Source organism: Ostrea edulis, chromosome 9 (assembly GCF_947568905.1).
Source record: "Ostrea edulis chromosome 9, xbOstEdul1.1, whole genome shotgun sequence".
Taxonomy (NCBI): Eukaryota; Metazoa; Mollusca; class Bivalvia; order Ostreida; family Ostreidae; genus Ostrea; species Ostrea edulis.
Window position 1 is genome coordinate 36,005,302 of NC_079172.1, and position 20,665 is coordinate 36,025,966.

Here is a 20,665-nt window from a genome sequence, read left to right on the forward strand (position 1 = left end):
ACTAAATACCCGAAATGTGTAAAACTTTAAAGAAGGGGAAATGGGTGATAATAATCTAAATGAAATAGAATAAACAAAAACAAAAAATTAAAAAAGCCAAGAAATAATGTTCAATTTCCTTCTCTCAGTGCAATATCACAAGAATAATGTTTTGATCAGTTTTAAGGTATTTGAGATTTTAAGTCTATCGGGTATTTAGTGCGTTCATTAAAACGGCAGCTCTTGTCAACAGTTGATGCGGCTGAGGAAAAATAAGTCGTGTAACGTCTACACGAAGAACATTATTAAAATATGAGGAAGTAAGTAGCGTATAATTGATGTGAAATTTTAATTGACAGGTCCGAAATCTTCCATACTAGTCTGAATTTCGCTGCTGTCATAGGCGAGAAACGACTCCATGACCTGGACCGGTAAATGTCCTAGTAAAAATAAACAAGTGAAATCGAGAGAACGATGATGTATATCTTTGTTATTTTAAGAACCAGTGACTTGAGATTTGGCATGCAAGTAGTTAAAACATTAATTTATGCAAGGAAAACGACAAACTACGCATATCTGACCTAGTTTAAGATTTTTTAGGCATTTGAAGCGAGTGGTTAGTTTTTTATCTGTGTCAGAGTTAGACCCCTTTCTATATTTATGGTATCACAGAGTTCGAGCCCAAAACGGGCTTAGCCCCTGTGTCTTTAACACAATCTCCAAAGTCACGGGCAAATCTTCACGACTTGTTGCTTATTACATGTAGCTGAACAGCACAGCAAGACATGTACAAACGCAATCCGTATTGATGAAACTGACGTTGTAGTTTGTAGATAAGTTGAATGAGGGTGAAGGGGAAGTAGTTCACTTTTATTTAGCATATCCATTGTGGTCGCTGTCTGTCACATTTCTGAGAAGCCGATCGGTTACATTGGTGCATATGGTTGAGCATATCCTGTTTATGGGCACACAGGTTTTTGAATTTCGATTCATGTCCAGGCGGTTTGAAAGGGGACCAGAAAGAGTCGGAATTTTGCGAATACTTGTAACTGGAGCACCTTTTATAGTTCAGGGAGAATAATTATAACGTTCTAATGGTATGGTTCTGTTCAGGGAGAAGGATTTTGACGTGATGGAATGGTACTGTTTATCCTGTAAATGTCAAGTGATGGGATGCAATAAATGACCTATATTTTCCGGACTTTTCTTCATGATATGACACGGAAGTTCTACAAATGACCTATATTTCCCGGACTTTTCTTCATGATATGACACGGAAGTTCTACAATTGACCTATATTTTCCGGATTTTTCTTCATGATATGACACGGAAGTTCTACAATTGACATATTTTCCGGACTTTTCTTTATGGTATGACACGGAAGTTCTACAATTGACCTACATTTTCCGGACTTTTCTTCATGATATGACACGGAAGTTCTACAATTGACCTATATTTTCCGGATTTTTCTTCATGATATGACACGGAAGTTCTACAATTGACATATTTTCCGGACTTTTCTTTATGGTATGACACGGAAGTTCTACAATTGACCTACATTTTCCGGACTTTTCTTCATGATATGACACGGAAGTTCTACAATTGACATATATTTTCCGGACTTTTCTTTATGGTATGACACGGAAGTTCTACAATTGACCTATATTTTCCGGACTTTTCTTCATGATATGACACGGAAGTTCTACAATTGACATATATTTTCCGGACTTTTCTTTATGGTATGACACGGAAGTTCTACAATTGACCTATATTTTCCGGACTTTTCTTCATGATATGACACGGAAGTTTTACAACTGACCTATATTTTCCGGACTTTTCTTTATGGTATGACACGGAAGTTCTACAATTGACCTATATTTTCCGGACTTTTCTTCATGATATGACACGGAAGTTTTACAACTGACCTATATTTTCCGGACTTTTCTTTATGGTACGACACGGAAGTTCTACAATCGACCTATATTTTCCGGACTTTTCTTCATGATAGGACACGAAAGTTCTACAATTGACCTATATTTTCCGTACTTTTCTTTATGGTATGACACGGAAGTTCCACAATTGACCTATATTTTCCGTACTTTTTTTTATGGTATGACACGGAAGTTCTACAATTGACCTACATTTTCCGGACTTTTCTTCATATGACACGGAAGTTCTACAATTGACCTATATTTTCCGAAGTTTTCTTCATGGTATGACACGGAAGTTCTCTCTGATGGTATGAATGACGGGCGAGTAAAGGCACAAACCTATCCATTGCTCTTCATTAGTATTATCCTGTCTGTGAGGTCGATGTCGGTAAGGTCGATATCGGTAAAGTCGATGTCGATGGGTCAATGATCATTGTTTAAAAAAACTAACACAAATAGTATTTTTGTTTTGTTTTGAACATATTTTATTGATGAAATCAAAAGGATTGGGAATAAGTTCTGACAACTTACACAAGTAGTAAAAGATTTTGAAAATAATCCTATAAAAGATAGGGGACAAAACGGAACATGATTTTGCTTTCAAAGTCAAGATAAGGGTTGTCCACATTTTAGATATTCAATGAATGTCATCGTAACATAAACAGAGTTTAACGTTTTATTAAATAAATCTAAGCCAAACACCAGTGTGGACATACAGTGTTATAACAAAGAATTTCCGCCATTCTGTTTGTAAACATGTGGCAATTATTCTTCATCTTGCTAAATTTACCGAACACGCGTTCATAGTTTCGTGCGCATCCAATGATGCATTGCACTGGTAGAACACTGTAGCCGGCGGGTTTCTTCTCCATTTTGGTCGGACAAAAATCGCCAACCATTGGGTGGGTGTTTCTGATGACGACACTAGCGTGGGGGCGAGTTCCAAACTCTAAATAATGACCGTCGTACCAAATCCAGCGATGGGAAATGCCGAACGGGTTACGGTGTACAGAGCGGGACACACGGCGCGGAAACAGAGACATGCACCAGATGTTCGTTTTTCCGAAGTAAAATGGCTCTGAAACAAGAGAAATTTAAAACCCTTGAGTTTGATATGTTAAAGAATCAACTATAAAGAAACACAAACTTATGAAATGTCGAGTTTTCGACTGAGAAGTTTTGAAAAGGAAGTGTGTAGTTGAATAATAAAGGTCTACGTTGTTAATATTATGGAGGTTAAAAACAATGGACGCTTGCATACTGAGTATACTACGCATCTGTTTTTATATCCTCAGATTACAATCAAACTACTATATCTTTTATATTTTGTAATTCATCTTGTTTAGGTCAGTATTTTTATGAAGAAATTACATGTATAGGTTTATATTCTGTTTAATAAGCTCATTTTTCGTGTCAGTTTTTTCAGCTTAGGCTGGTGCAAAAAGCCAGGATGTAATATACACCTTTAAGAAATAGAGTACAGGGTAAATGAATGCTATAAACCCCCTTTAATTTTCACCACTGTTTAATTTTCGCTATTTCTATTGTAAATCAAAATTTTATGACTTTAACTGTTCAAAGCGAATATACCAAAAATATCAACATTAAACCGTCGGACGGCGTGAAAATTCACGTACACGAAAATGTGTGAAATTGACAGCTATTCGAGGGTGTTTACACAGCGTTACTTCATCACAGAAAAAGTGCTCATTTTCTGCATATTCAATCATATATCTTAGTTGGTAAAATATTTTTAGCATACAGTTCGCCTCGGGGAACAGGAATTTTGCTGACTCCCGTTATGAATAAGTCAAGTAGGTGTGTAATCAATTCATCAACCTAACGTACTTTTTCTGCAGGGAAATCAGTCGTTTTACAATGATTTTCAGGGATCAGCTAGATATATAGATTTACTCTTACACAGTGAATGGTCATTTGAGGTATGATAAACAACATTGAATTCAGCCCTTTAGTGGCCAAGGAACAAACTTCAATATGCTTATGATATCTACAATATAGATTCTATCGGGAAATGATAAATTTATGGGGAAATAAGGCTTATCTTTCTTTTACTTAAATTCGTGTTCTATTATAATGGATGGTGCATGACTAGTTAAGACAAATTGATGTTAATGAAGCGTATCCGGAAGTAATAGGAAAAGTCAACGTGTCGTTTATTTGTAGTTCGATTTGCATGTCAACACTTTGCAGAGACGTAGGTAACAAATAAATTGTTAAACGATCTTATTTTAAAACATAAATGAGCGGATGTTTTAGAATATAGTTAAGCAGTTTTTATGTCAAATTATTACATCTCTGCTGATTTTTCACTTTATAAATGCAAGTCGACATATTTTACCGATTCACTGCAAAAAGGTGCGCCAATCCTATTCGGAACACCTAGCATGAAAAGTTCTGACAAGTTCCAAATGGAATCATTAATATTCATTGCATCTCAATTGAATTTGTCCCCGAATAAGAACCAGTTTACGGTAACCAAACGACAACAATCGTGGCGAATAGGTCACGTGGATCCAGTTTTCAAACTTTATTCTGGTCTTAATGTTTGTATCGGTATAATGTTACGGTTAAAGTACATCGTTGAAGTAGTCTGCAAGATTCCAGATCCCCTTAAGTAAGTCCATTTCCCTGGGCTTCACCTCGAGAAATAGGCTAACTCTCGGGGCATACTACCCTAAGTCCTCTATGTCTCCGCACACAAAGACGGCTTGTGTACTCACGAACTCTGGCGAAAGTTTGGCTCTCGGAGAAATGGAATCTTACTGACTCACTCAATGATAACTTTAAAAAATTAGGCACCCCTCCCGTTTTATCATGGCAGTTAATCGAGCAGCATGAAGTAGCTCAGGGTGTGCGTTTGACCAAAAAAAATGTAAAATTGCATGACTGCAACACCATTCTTGCTTAAGTTTAACTTTTTCATCGTCACTGTGGAACAAAACCCATCAAATTCAAACTGAAGCGGATATAACCAGACATGATATTTATTTAAAACTCATGAATTTAAAACGACATGAAAAAATGGATTTAACAGACACTGTAAATCAGTTCGCAGTCGATGTTGTCCTGCATATTTTTTTTCGATCATGTGTAGATTTAATTATCTAAACTCTGTTTTTGGTTATGTGTAGATTTAATTATTTAAACTCTGTTTTTGGTTATGTGGAGATTTAACCCCGTTTTTGGTCACGTGGCGGATTCTGGCTTGGTAAATCGGAACACCTCATACTTTACTCTGTTACTTCGTAGTAAAGGGCGATGGGTTTCGATTGCTGTCTTGGTGTGTATTGTCGGTTATATTTTTGCCTAAACTTATTATTCTTTCTTGATCATGATTCTTAGTTATGATATTACTCAAGAAAGACACTGTGCACTTCTAGAAATTCGACAATCTTACTTCCTACTGGTTGGCAAACGGCGGTTTTCTTCTGAAAAAGCCATGCTGACGTCCCCTGAAGAACAGCGGAAATAAGGAAGAGTCCCTGCAATACAACAAACATATACCATTTACGTATAAATCCTTTTCAAGCTTTAATTAGCTACGGTAGTGATTGATTGCAAGACATCGCGTGGGTTATCAAATAGTCAAGAAAATATTTATTTTCGGAGAGGGCACTGAGGGAGAAAATAACTATAAATAAGGTATACACAGGTAAATGTTCACAACATATTCAGAATAAACTCTGGAACACATATATACAAAAAGAAAGAAGACGAAACTCTAACAAACAACCGAAAAATCCGAAACTTTAAAAGATGAGTCCAGTTTAATCAACAATTATCATAATTAGTTGTTTACGTCATCTATGTTATATGTACATGAAAGGTGAAGATAACGAACAGTGATCAATCTCATAACTCCTAAAAGTCGTAACTTGTAGACATGATTGCGAGGCATGCCAAGAGGCTTTTACACTCAATACATATAAGAGTAAGTTTCAATTTACATTCATCATATGAAATAGCTATACGTGTACATTTAAGAAATGAATTTTAGTTTGAAAAAAAAAACACCCCAACAACATAAGGGCATGATCTGCGTCACTACGCCAGCATACTTTTCATGAAGCGCGTTCGTGAAGTATGCTGGCCTAAAGCATATCGCAGTTCACGCCCTCGTGTAATTTTCAAAAAAGAAATCCACTTTTTAATATATACATTGTACACGTTCATTTCTGTCAGAATATTCTCAGCCGTTAAGAAAGTTCTACTATACTTTTCAAAATTCATACGCACATTGTTCACATTCATGAGGAAATGGCTAAAATGGCTACCATTTCTATTGGTAGAGGTATCGAAGGCAAAAACATTGGAAATGTAAATATTTCTTGATAACATCGCTGACCTTTCAACTTAGCTTGACATTAATCTTACAAAATATGATATAAGGCGAATCTGACGATAAACATTACCCCATTCCTCCCATGTTACGTAACACCGTGTAAAGTAAGGTTGCAGTTTGACCAATAGAAAGAATGAGACTAAACTTCACGAGTTGTGTATATAATCATATAATAAAGCGAACTTTACACACAATACAGATACAGGAGGCAAATGAATTTAAAGTTTTACTCACCAACACACCGTTACTCTTCATTCTGAATTTTATTGCACTGAGGACGGGGAAGCCATTGTCATCAGTTTTAAAAGCTTGTGTTCAATGAGAGTTAATGACGGTTAGTAAATCCATCACGAAACAAGATGAAATTGTATGTCTTACCTGATTAAGGGTTAGGTTTGTTCGGCGGTATGTATGCACTTCCTTTTGTAGGTTAATTACATTAATTATGTTAATGAATGTTTCTCCCACACCTCTGATTCGAACGAGTGTTAATTAGGGTTTTTCTCAGGGTACAACTGCACGTATAGAAAGCTAGCTTTTGTGTAACTAAGCCCGGATGTACAAGTGCTCGTTGATATAAGATAGGTAAATTTCATGCTTATAGAGAATTTATGGTAAAGAATGATCACAGCGGACTCTGCATTATTACACGTAATCTACTGATATTCAGCTTTGAGTGGGTCTTATTGTATACTGAGTGATTCCAGACACAAGTCCTGAAAACTGATAGTGTCCAGTACAGTCCAACTGAGGTCAATATCTACCGGTGAGGTCAATATCTACTTGTGTTTACAAATTCACCAAATTTGTATTTTCATTGTTTGTTGTTGTTTTTTTTTGTTTTTGTTTTTGTTGTTGTTGTTGTTGACAAAACAACGAAATTTAATGATCGTCAAAGACATGGTTTTTCTTTTTATTAGAAAAATCCCCCAAACGTTTTGCTGCCCCTGATTTTACATCTCAGTCAACTGTACTGCACCAGGAACTCCCTGTAACCAATCAGAGATTGTCGTGTACCTGCTTGTCATGCAACCCAATGAATTATTCATCAATTGATGTTAGTCAAGCAATCAGAGCTTGTTCTACATGTTTATTGTCTTCTTCAAAAATGTTGAATTTACCGGGTAAAAATAAATCAAAATTAATCCTTTTCTCTCCCTCCATCCGCGCTAAAAGAATAGCAATAAGGGATTTTCACGCAGTCTGTGTAAGTGAAGGAAAAGGAACATGTATGAGGACTCCAGAATGTTGTTAGATATCATTGAAGTGGTACACACATGTAAGCATCACAAAAGGACCCGCTTTGTGGTATTATTTGCTGGGTTTAAGGTCCCTTAAAGACGTTCGCAACTGAGATTTGGAGTAATGTCAATTTTTTGGGGGAAGTGTATTTTTGATTTTTACATTGAAGGAGAATTAGGAAATTAAAAAGAAAAGGGGTCGCAACGCTTGTTATCGAGATACAGTGTTCTAAACATGACCTTTTTGCACTTAAGATTGGCTCAGGATTTATTCAATTAAACTTGATTTGCCTGTTGGTGTCAACACAACATAAGCAACACAAATCAATAATTACATAAAATAAATACATAATCATGCCTTCTAACAATACAGATAAAAAAGTTTAATACTAGTAATGGAAATAAATGATTATCTTTTTGCACTTGATATACAAAAAATCAAAATCAAAATATCAATTTTGAGAGTTTAAAAGGACATATTAAGAGTAATGATCAATTTCATAACTCCTATAGACAATACAAAATAGAAAGTTGGGCAAACACGGACCTCTGGATATACCAGAGGTGGGATCAGGTGCCTAGGAGGAGTAAGCATTCCCTGTCGACCGGTCACCTCCGCCATCAAATAGTCCCTGACAAACCCTTTCAAAATTTGAATTGACACAAAATGTTTTACCTGGATGAAGATCAGTAATAGATGTGTAATATGTTTGCACCAATGGGATCAGTATTGAACCAGTAAATACTTAGTTGTAGCAGCCTGCGCAGTTGTACTCAAAAGCTCATGAGCTAACCTCCTCAACTCTTTAAAAAAGGTCAACAAAGCCCAAATTCTACGTTGATCTGTAACCCATTGATATAATCTCATGTATACCTTTTCATATCAATAACTGTAAGGACAGTCCGAAAAAGTCTGGAAAACAGTTATTGATAACAATTATTAATAAATACATGAAATATGCTAAGTTCAAGCCGTAATACTTCAACCATAGGTGATATAAGTTCACAAGAATTCAATAGCTTCAGGAAGAATCCCCAAAAGCTCGGAAAAATGTCAGTGCACGGACAGACCCAAACACGGACTGATCAATATAGGGCACCTGCCTAAGCGGGGACTAATAACTGGTTGGCACCCTCTCTTTTTTCTCTGAATGTGTGTGATTATATAAAGCACTAATTACAGAAATAGAATGACGTATCTGACACGCCTAATTACTTCAATGGACTTTTCTGTACAAATTCATCCGTAAAGTTTATCACATCATTCAAAATAAATTCTTTGTCCAGGTGAATGTACGGTGCTACATTTGTAAAATCATGAAGGTAAGTCAACGAAGTTTTCATTTCTGGGACTATTTACTCCATTCGCTAAACAATCAGACATTTCGTTTGTCACTTGGACAAGTTAACACGAACAGTATCAAGGGTGTATTCATACTCACACATGTACTTGTTATAATAGTCAGTTATTGTGTTTAGTGCATGAGTTCTAATACTATCCACTGCTAGCAAATGTCCACCTGTTCGTCCGTCCGTAGACGTATTTTTTTCCTGAAAAATTTCTCAAAAGTTGTTTAATTACTTTTTACAAATTTTCGTGGAAATGTTGTACACTATCATGTAAAGCTGTTCTCCTGCTATTTTTAGATTGATTCGTACAATGTTTAGAAAGTCATATAACCATCTGTAATCATTTCTTCAGGATTTTTCTAGTACATACTCTGCCAGAATCCTTTTCTACATACAAAGACCAAGTGGGGTGTATTAGTTTCATCTTGTCTGTCTTTCATTCTTACAACCAATTGGTCTCACTTAGTTAAGGATGGAATGAAGCTCGTGACCAAAAAGTTATGTTATGCAATTGGCATTTTCTCTTTTTTACAAAAAGACAATAACGAGATCAAATTAATTTAGTGTATAATAAAAATTACGTGAACGTGGCGTGAGTAATACAACTGGTTTAGTACTCGCAGTCTTAGCATATATAATCAGTACATACGACTGCTCTAATGCTTGCATTACGTACATGTGTTATCAGTAAGGCGACTTAACGGATCGTGAGACGAGAAAAACTGAAGCCCTGTACACACCAGGTGTGGTACAATAAAGATCCCTCCCTGCTCAAAGGCCCTGAGCACCGAGTATAGGCCTAAATTTTGGTGCTCTTCACTGGCAATGGTGACATCTCCATATGAGTAAAATATTCTCGAACAGGGCGTAAAACTACAAATAATCAATCAATCATTTAAATTGTACCACTAATCGGTTTAATCCGGAAAAATTAACCTGAGCAGTACCATTCTAAAACTACTTTTAAATTTTACATTGCACCGCGTACATACGTCATTCGTCCTGTCATATTGGTTGTTCACATCAGAATAAGTTTTATTTGTCTATATTACCATCTTGTCATTGATAGAATTTCGTTTGTACATATTTGATTATCTTTATTTACCTTTCGTAATTGATACTGAACAGAAAGATAACGGTTCACAATGGATGGCAATTCCAGAGTATCATTTTTCGAGAAAATACTATGTGAAGCTCTGAATGCATCAACGAAAGGGTGGGTAGCACTGAAATTCCTAGTCATGTTGAAAAAGAAAAGCATAGAGGATGTATGTTTACCATCCGTATCTCAGAGCGATTTTGAAAGCAAGATTTTCAATGACGATCAATCTTTGACCTTGTATCCTTCTGACGCTCCTCAAGGTCAAACTCCAGTGAAAGTGTTAGGTGATGGTAATTGTTTTTACCGCTCAACTTCCCTTTCAATATTTGGATGTGAAAAGCACCATGTTGAAATGCGAGTTAGAACTTTATTTGAAGTGGTTCATAATGAGAATTATTATACTTTCATGTAAAATACTCGAACCTGATTGGTCGAGAAGCATTTGAAAAAAACATATTGTTACCCTCTGAGAACGGAAAACACGCGCCCCAGGGTGATAGTATCTAGCAACGGGTAACAGTACTTAACAACGGGTGATATTATAAAAAAATTTTATCACATGCGTCATATTTATGCGCGTACGGTTCGCCGTAGATTGCTAGACGACGTCGTTTGAGCGTTTGTAATAAACGCGAGTACCCGCATCGAAATACGAAATATCGCATGACAGTGATTGATTAAATGTCAACAGACGTAAGTTTTTCTGCTTTCCAGTTTACATAACATTCAGTATAATAAAACAAATATTGCATGTAGTTGAGGGTAACATTGAAATTTTCACCCCTCGAGAAACCATTGTCAACCTCGGCTACGCCTCGGTTGACAATGGTTTTCTCGGGGTGAAAATTTTCAATGTTACCCTCAACTACATGCAATATTTATATAATGGTATTTGAATGCTAAAAGTTTGGGCAAAATGTTGGAAAGTGCATTCTTGATGCCATATTTTATCAGACTTCGCTTTCAGATAAATGCATAGTAACTGGTAATGCAACAACATCTCTGCGGAATGAAATTCTTAAAACTGCAAAATTAGGCGAGTATTCCTCATTGATGCACATTTATGCTTTTTGCAATGCAATTTGTAGGCCCATCCGAAGCATTTTCCCAGAGATGATAAATGCTGCTATCTACAGAGACTGCCATAATCAGCTAGTAAAGCCGTTCAAGGACTACGATGTGACTTGGAATGAAATATGTGTGATGTGGACTCATACATCCAATGTGATACGACAGAGTTGGTCTTCCATCGGATGTTCTTACCGAGGGTTCAAGAAACCCTAGCAGCTCTGATTTGGAAAGCGGTTATGAAGCGGAGCTTCTGTATATGCTCGAAAATCCTTTTACATTCAGAATGGGTGATGGAGATTTAAAACGTAAGAAGTCTGAGCTTGAAGATAGTCCAAGTAATAATTCAACGCCCAAAAAGCAAAAACTGAACAAGGACGGAACAGAAATCTTAGAACATTCTGTCGGATGGCCTAGACCTGATATATAAGAGTTTCCTTTCCAACCCACCAATTTCAAATAAACTTTTATCAAGTTTAGGGGGTCAGAAAAGGTCTTTTCAGGGATCTAGGTGTGAGAAATGAAAATGGCTCCACTATGATGTGTCCTTAGATGCAGCATTTTGTTTCTGCTGTATAACATCTTACAAGGTGGTATGTTGTCCAATCATAATAAGGAGAAGTCATTTTTGTCAACGGGATTTCGTAATTGGAAGAAAGCCACAATGCGCTTAAAAAACATGCCAACAGCAAGTGTCATAGAGAAGCAGTTGAGAGATCGTTTACACTTCCAAAAGTATTTAAGGATGTTGGTGAATCTCTCAGTAAACACAACTCGGAACAGAAAAAAGACAACAGAGATTGTTTCCTGAAAATACTTGGGAGTTTAAGATATCTAGCAAAACAAAATATTCCAATCAAGGGGAAACGGGAGTTCTTCTAATTTTCACGACTTGGTTAAACTTCAGACAAAGAGTGATCCTGTTTTGCAGGCATGGATTCAGAGAAAAACTGACAAATATATTTGTTTCAATACATGTTCAAAACGACGCACTTAAAGGGCAGTTCGAGCAGATGCTCTTAAGAGTGTAATACTTAACTACAAAGTATCATTGGGCGTATGGGAGGAATCGATGGAGTATGTAAAAGTTTCAGACATGAGATGCAAAATAAGAGGAGTTATGACCTACATAAACAAATTTGATTTCCTCTTTGGTTGTCTGTTGGGTGAACAGTTGCTCCGTCATAGCGATATTCTTAGCAAAGCCCTTCAGATAAAAACTTTGTCTGCTGCAGAAGGTCAGAAATGGCTCTCGGCACGATGGCAATTCTGGAATCTCTTAGAACAGACGAAGCTTTTCTCTCATTCTATGAAGATGCCACAGATTTTGATATTGATGATCCTGCAGTGCCTCGTCGAAGACGTCCTTCGAAAAATATTGACGAAGGATCTTTGTATCACCACGACACTTGCGAAGATTTGTACAGAATTAAATATTTTGAGGCGATTGATTTACTTGTGAATGGGATTAAAAATCGTTTTGATCAGCCAGGATATGCCAAATATATGCAGCTGGAATTGTTGTTGTTTTTAGGGACCAGGGGAGGAAATTCTGATAAGGAATTTGAGCGGGTCACAAATTTTTACAGTACAAATATCAATGCCAAAATTTGAGAATTCAATTTCAAACACTCAGGTGCAATCTCCCCTAAAGACATCACTCCTTCCATTCAAACAATAACCGAATTCATCAAAACAGAAGGCATTACTCTATAGCAAAATTGCAATTTTGATTGAACTTTTCCTTGTAATGCCAGCAACAAATGCTACCAGCGAAAGAATGTTCAGCACACTGCGCCGCATGGAATCATATCTGCGATCAACTATGACCCAAGTTGGACTAAATAACCTGATGATCCTTCGCGTATATCAAGAAGAGACGGAGAATTTAAATCTACAGGGCGTGGTAAATGAATTTGTTAGTGAGAATGATCACACAGACTATCCGTTTTTGGAGAAATCTAATGAAAGGACTGAAAAGTTGGGACATTTTGATGAGCCATTAGCCAATTCCTGCGCACTCAAGTACTGTAGTTTCAGTTACAATTTGTATATGAATTCAATAGTCAATAGGAAGTAGCTTGTGTGTGTGCTCGACGTAGATACTTTTTTGTTCGTTTAGCCCCCTCCCCCCTTTTCAATTTGCTTCCGACACCTATGCATATCAATAATAACAATTGTTTAGGTTTGGTCAATGAAATTATTATATATCTCCTCCTCTGCATGAGTGATACTTTTATCAAAGAAAGATGGAAAGATGGTGATAATCGATTTCTGTTTGAGCTATTTCATTATGCAAGGTGAAGATAACGAACAGTGATCAATCTCATAACTCCTATAAGCAATACAAAATAGATAGTTGGGCAAACACGGACCCCTGGACACACCAGAGGTGGGATCAGGTGCCTAGGAGGAGTAAGCATCCCCTGTTGACCGGTCACACCCGCCGTGAACCCCATATCCTGATCAGGTATCCGCAGTCAAAATCAGTGTGCCAAGAACGGCTTAACAATCGGTATGAAACACGTCAGACAGCATTTGACCCAATGCGAGGTTGTATTGACGAACTAGATCGTTATAACGACCATAGAATTTGCGAAATGCTGACTTCAATCGAGACTGTTGAAATCCCTGTACCATCAACTTGTTTGTCAGTAGCTTACCTCGATTTAAAAACTGACTATACCCAGAACAAGCTCTTGCATATCGAATCAGTTGAGATATATAAACACTAACAAACTTACTAAAATTGTTTGTCCTTGTAGTTTGGTTGCATGATGTCTGGTACTCATCCTTTAGACAATATATGACGGCAACGATAAGCATTTATACCCACCGCGTGAGGACGAACATATGTTTTTTCATTTCACTGTGCGTAGGACTTCATCAAAGGGAAAGAACTAATGAGCAGCTCAGAAATTGCGTATTCGACTGTTTTATACGGATATTATGTGCATACCTTGTCAATGTCACGACTGTTTTATACCCACACTACGTGTATACCCTATCAGTAATTAGACTGTTTTATACTCACACTACGTGTATACCCTATCAGTAATTAGACTGTTTTATACCCACACTACGTGTATACCCTATCAGTAATTAGACTGTTTTATACTCACACTACGTGTATACCCTATCAGTAATTAGACTGTTTTATACTCACACTACGTGTATACCCTATCAGTAATTAGACTGTTTTATACCCACACTACGTGTATACCCTATCAGTAATTAGACTGTTTTATACTCGCACTACGTGTATACCCTATCAGTAATTAGACTGTTTTATACTCGCACTACGTGTATACCCTATCAGTAATTAGACTGTTTTATACTCGCACTACGTGTATACCCTATCAGTAATTAGACTGTTTTATACTCACACTACGTGTATACCCTATCAGTAATTAGACTGTTTTATACTCACACTACGTGTATACCCTATCAGTAATTAGACTGTTTTATACCCACACTACGTGTATACCCTATCAGTAATTAGACTGTTTTATACCCACACTACGTGTATACCCTATCAGTAATTAGACTGTTTTATACTCACACTACGTGTATACCCTATCAGTAATTAGACTGTTTTATACTCACACTACGTGTATACCCTATCAGTAATTAGACTGTTTTATACTCACACTACGTGTATACCCTATCAGTAATTAGACTGTTTTATACTCACACTACGTGTATACCCTATCAGTAATTAGACTGTTTTATACCCACACTACGTGTATACCCTATCAGTAATTAGACTGTTTTATACCCACACTACGTGTATACCCTATCAGTAATTAGACTGTTTTATACTCACACTACGTGTATACCCTATCAGTAATTAGACTGTTTTATACTCACACTACGTGTATACCCTATCAGTAATTAGACTGTTTTATACCCACACTACGTGTATACCCTATCAGTAATTAGACTGTTTTATACTCACACTACGTGTATACCCTATCAGTAATTAGACTGTTTTATACTCACACTACGTGTATACCCTATCAGTAATTAGACTGTTTTATACCCACACTACGTGTATACCCTATCAGTAATTAGACTGTTTTATACCCACACTACGTGTATACCCTATCAGTAATTAGACTGTTTTATACTCACACTACGTGTATACCCTATCAGTAATTAGACTGTTTTATACTCACACTACGTGTATACCCTATCAGTAATTAGACTGTTTTATACTCACGTGCCCGTGTTGTAAGTAATAGGAATAGGAATGTTTTAATTCTCACACTACGTGCACGTGTTATCAGTTATAAGACTGTTTTTATTCTCACAGACCGTCTACCTGTTGTGTGGATCCCTGCTGTTCATAAGACTTTCCTCCCTCCCCGTTATAAAACCAAGAAGAGCTGACTGCAGGTATCTTGAACGTAAGTATTTAAATTATACCAAATACTAATTCCTTCCGGTTAGTCAGAGTTGGACATTCCCAAATGGCGAAACCACAGGGAATAAATTCATACAACAGTTTGTTTCTTCGTGAATGAACTGACTTCAAGATCTCGAGTTGAACTGATCTTAATATCCCATTACTGGTACACAGTGAAGAAATGATCGTGGAAAATCCTGCAAACTTGACTACATGTATGAGGTTTCCCCCGATTTATTGCTGTATTGATGACCAAGTAACAAATGCAGTTAGATGATCTTATTCTTTACTTTCAGATGGATCGAAGCCTTATTTCATTGGAAGTACACACTTAATATGTCTCATGTAAAATGCAGGTATCGAGTTAGCTAAAGATTTAATTACATCTGGGAGAAGAAAGAGAGCTCTTCAGGTTCAGGAGATAGATATGTCACATTCCTATCTGTATTATGACGGAGTGTTATTAGAATTCGGAGTAAATGGAACAAGAATAGAACCAGAGGGTCTACCAATGTTCTCTCAGAGTTGTCCCTCTGCTTATCTCCCTTTGCCGGCCGGGTTTTCTTATTTATCTGTGGACTGTGTTGTGAAATGTGCTATGAATTATCATCTGCGGTTTGGAAATTACAAACTCTTCACAAACAACTGTAACACATTTACAAACAGACTGTCGGATATTCTCTGTCATGAAATCCACTGTCCGTCCTGGTGTTAGAAACATTAAGAGACAGAGAGTTCCTTGTTAGGTATCCGTGCTGAATCAGGGAAATAAGAGATACATGTAAATAGTATATCGTCTATAGTAAACTCATGTGATGTATATACATACTGTACATATTATCTATGTTTTATTTGGTAGAAATAGTTTGGTCAATCTATATAATTATTTTTTCTCGTGTACTGAAATTAAACAGTAGTCTGGGCATGTCTTGATGGTGATCGCTTTTTATCTGTCACACGTGATGAAAGGAATGTACATGATAAGTGTTCTATTTGCCCATCAAATTTGTTTCAACATTAAGATGACGGTTTGCCGCCATTTTCAGTAGTTTGACATGAAATTGTTATTTTCGTGCAGTTGTCCTTTTAGAAACATTAAACGCAAGCCTGGATAAACTTTGTATTTAATCTATTTATACCATAGCCTTTTCTCTCCAATACATGAATTTGATTGTTTAAAGCTCCGTTCTATGTTTTCTATACATGAAAATGTTCATGAAAATAAGTATTCTGATTAAATGTTAATTTCTTTTAAATGCCTCTCTTTCAATGCTATGTACTTCGATCAAAGACAGATCATAGCTCTGTGCTGTTTGACATCTTTCTTTGAAGTAAAATGTTTCGTCTTTCATTAAAGTGTTAGAAGTTTGACGTGGATCATAACATTATCCTGTCCAGATTTTGTGCTATCTCTGTTCTACATGACATTTAGGAGATTGATCACCGTTCGTTATCTTAACCTTTTTCATAGCACTGATTACATATTTAGAACAATATAATTGACTGCGGGTCTGAAACCTGACTTCACATAAAAATGTTTGAAATAGTCGCCAAGGACAGGAAAGAGGGAATTTTTTGATATCGATTTCATTGAAATTGTTGATTCTTTGATATATCGATATCCGATCAAAATATATAACAAGAACACCTATTGATACAAGCGTCGAATTCGGCCTCATCTACTTTGTAACTATCAAAACAATGTAAAGTGAAAATAGAAGATAACGAACAGTGATCAATCTCATAAATACATGTACCATAAAGAATACGAAATTGAGAGTAGGGCAAACACGCCCCCTAGAAATATCAGAGGAGGAAGCTTCCCCTGTTAACTGGCAAATTACACAACGAAAGCCAATAAATCCTTCATGTCTTAAATTGAAGCTTATTTTTCTCTGCATTAGTCTTTCACATTTTAGATAAAGTCTTGCTTTAGATAATATTCCACTGTTTTCAGTAGCTTCAATTTCTAAAGACATAAAAAAATACTTACATGTAAAATGTATTTATTAATATATATTTATAAAATACCAATTTCAAGTTTTAATGAATATATATATATATATATATATATATATATATATATATATATATATATATATTAAAAAGTAACTTATCTATACTTGGAAATTAACAAATTTTGCCAATAAACCCCGAAACCCTTGCTCCAGAGTTATTACTTGCACTTTTAATATTGTTTCACATGTGAGGTGAAATCCGGAAGCTATTGTATAATCTTACTTCATTGGTAAATATCGTAAAATTGATTAAAAATCTTTCATTTTCGATAAAGTACCCTGGAATAGGAAAAATGAGAAAAAAAATGAGAAAAAAGTGGCAGATGTAAGCCAGTTTTTTAAAAAAAAAATGAAAACTTAAGACAATACGATGTGAAGTAAATCTGTTGTTTATCGATGCTTGATTTTGATCTTACAGTAGAAATAAGTTTTGATAGTTGTTGAATAAATAAAATATGCCTGTTTGTTTCTTCCAATTCGTGAATTTAATCTGGAATTAGCCGTATGGAAATTTGGAGAACGACGCGAGGCAACACCACAACCAATCGCACACTGTCGAGCCTTTCCGGCAAGCCGAGAAGTTACAATTGGTTTACAACACGATCAGCATAAAATTGTGTTGATGTTCAGTGTTAGTTATACTTATAAAAGTTTTAACTAGGCCCATGACACCCCCCTCCTGTGACCTACGATCTGACTCATCGATAGGTCGTTTTAAATACGATATTCTTCTGATATTGTCGATGTTCTTCATGTTTTTTCCGTGATTATAGAAGTCAGTGTTTCGACTTTTTGTAATAATCTAGCAACAGTTACTGATATATAAAGCTAGTAAACAACATTGTCTTTGTTTGTAAGGGTCGTTATTACAACTGTATTTTAAACGAACTTGTCATTAATTCCACTTTTGGTAATTGCACTTATACTCCAACTGCCCTTTCGAAAGATGAAGTTCTTCAAAGCCATGCTTCAGTTTTAGACACATTTAATATTCCAGTCAATGGATCGAATGAATATGAATTACCGTACGTCTACTGGATTCCTAAACTACATAAAAACCCTTAGAAACAAAGATACATTGCTGGATCCAGTAAGTGCTCTACCAAGCCCCTATCTTTGCTCCTCCCGAAAATATTAACAGCTGTGAAGGAGAAACTTACTGTGCAACTTCATATGCCAGAAGTGGTATTAATCAATTGTGGATTCTAAAAAATTCTAAAGAACTTTTTAGTAAAGTTGAAATCGCAGAATTTTCCCCAAATCAATCACATTAAAACCTATGACTTTTCAACACTATACACGACCATTCCTCACGATAAATTAAAGACCAGACATTTTGATATCATAGAAAGTTGCTTCTTCAACAAAAAAGAAAACGGAAATATTGATATCTAGTGATCAGTCATTCAAAAACTTACTTTATTAAACACCACTCTGATTCCACGCACAAGTACTCTGAATTTGAAATAAAAAATATGCTAGAGTTCCTCATTGACAATATCTTCGTGGTCTTTGGTGATCAGATCTTCCAACAGTGTTGGAATTCCCATGGGCACGAATTGTGCTCCTTTGTTAGCTGACCTGTTTCTATATTCATATGAAGCAGAATTTATTCAAAAATTTCTACATGAGAAGAAAAAATCTCTCGCTGTAGCCTTCAATTCGACATTTTGATATATCGATGACGTTATGTCTATTAACAATAATAACTTTCATTCATATGTCGATTTGATATATCCCTGTGAGCTCGAAAGGACACCACAGAGTCGTCCACTTCTGCTTCATACTTAAATATTTTATTGAAAATAGACATTAACTGCAAACTGACAACTCAACTGTATGACAAACGGGATGCTTTCAGCTTCTCTATCTTCAACTTCCCATATTTATGTAGCTATATTCCATTATCACCTGCATATGGTGTTTATATATCTCAACTGATTCGATATGCAAGAGCTTGTTCTGCGTATAGTCAATTTTTAAATCGAGGTAAGCTACTGACACATAAGTTGATGGTACAGGGGTTTCAACAGTCTCGATTAAAGTCAGCATTTCGCAAATTCTATGGTCGTTATAACGATCTAGTTCGTCAATACAACCTCGCATTGGGTCAAATGCTGTCTGACGTGTTTCATACCGATTGTTAAGCCGTTCTTGGCACACTGATTTTGACTGCGGATAACTCTGTTTACCTGATCAGGATATGGGGCTCGCGGCGGGTGTGACCGGTCAACAGAGGATGCTTACTCCTCCTAGGCACCTGATCCCACCTCTGGTGTGTCCAGGGGTCCGTGTTTGTCCAACTATCTATTTTGTATTGCTTATAGGAATTATGAGATTGATCACTGTTCGTTATCTTCACCTTGCATATACAAACACATGATATAAACACAAAAAGTTTTTAATTTTGTTGAACATGTATTATGATGATGCAGGTCTTGAAAGTAAATAATAAGTCGAAAACTGTCCAATATGTCAGATATCGAATGGTCTGAGACTGTTCTGGGAAAATGCGCCTAATAACTTTTAACATTTTACCGAAATTAGGTTGTACACTACGTGGCAATGCCACTGTTTACAATATAGCAGTTTATCTGTTTGTCATTCATAAAGTGTATTGTTTTCGATTATTGCGTTTGACGAAAAGAAATGACGTATATTCATAAGTTTGCGCTTAAATTGTCGCACTGAACAAAAACTACCATTATAAACACATTCCCAATACTGAGTTTCAAATTTTGAAATTATGAACGACTGTACATTTTGTCTTCGGTCACCTATTTGGCATGACGGATTCCGATTGCATTCGTAAAATCATCATCAAATTTTCATTTCGTAGAGAGATCATTTATGTTACATAAGGCAAAATTTAATTCGGAGCTACAAATGACTTCTTAATAATCAAGTTTTATTTACTGTATTATTCTTATATTCAATTGAATTAAAGATATCGTTCATATAATTCATGGATATGCCCAAAATATTCAAACACGCATTAAAATATTCCCTCGTCTCTACAATATTATAATATTATTTAATTGTAATTTCCTACGCTTGCGCGAGGTTCCAAATAGTGAATATAGAAAAACCCGAATAAAACAAAGCGTGCAAGAAAGTGAAAATGAATATTACAAACTTCTTACTTGAAATAAAACCATGAAGTTAAATTGTCTCTTTCTATGCGAATGCCAACAGTACCAATAAA

The 20,665-nt window shown here is 36.0% G+C and overlaps 1 protein-coding gene and 1 long non-coding RNA gene across 2 annotated transcripts; one reads left to right on the forward strand and one right to left on the reverse strand.

The window, feature by feature from the left end:
* Positions 1 to 2,371: 2,371 nt before the first annotated feature.
* On the reverse strand, positions 2,372 to 6,670 carry LOC125668407 (uncharacterized). Its single transcript, XM_048902558.2, has 3 exons — positions 6,508 to 6,670; positions 5,329 to 5,413; positions 2,372 to 2,988 (listed from the first exon to the last, which is right to left on the reverse strand). Exons 1-3 carry the CDS (start codon positions 6,526 to 6,528, stop codon positions 2,600 to 2,602), a joined length of 495 nt encoding a protein of 164 aa, XP_048758515.2. The 5' UTR covers positions 6,529 to 6,670; the 3' UTR covers positions 2,372 to 2,599.
* An 8,493-nt stretch (positions 6,671 to 15,163) lies between these two features.
* LOC130050114 (uncharacterized) lies at positions 15,164 to 17,922 on the forward strand. Its single transcript, XR_008798515.1, has 2 exons — positions 15,164 to 15,443; positions 15,739 to 17,922. It is a non-coding gene; the product is annotated as an uncharacterized LOC130050114 (long non-coding RNA).
* Positions 17,923 to 20,665: the final 2,743 nt, after the last annotated feature.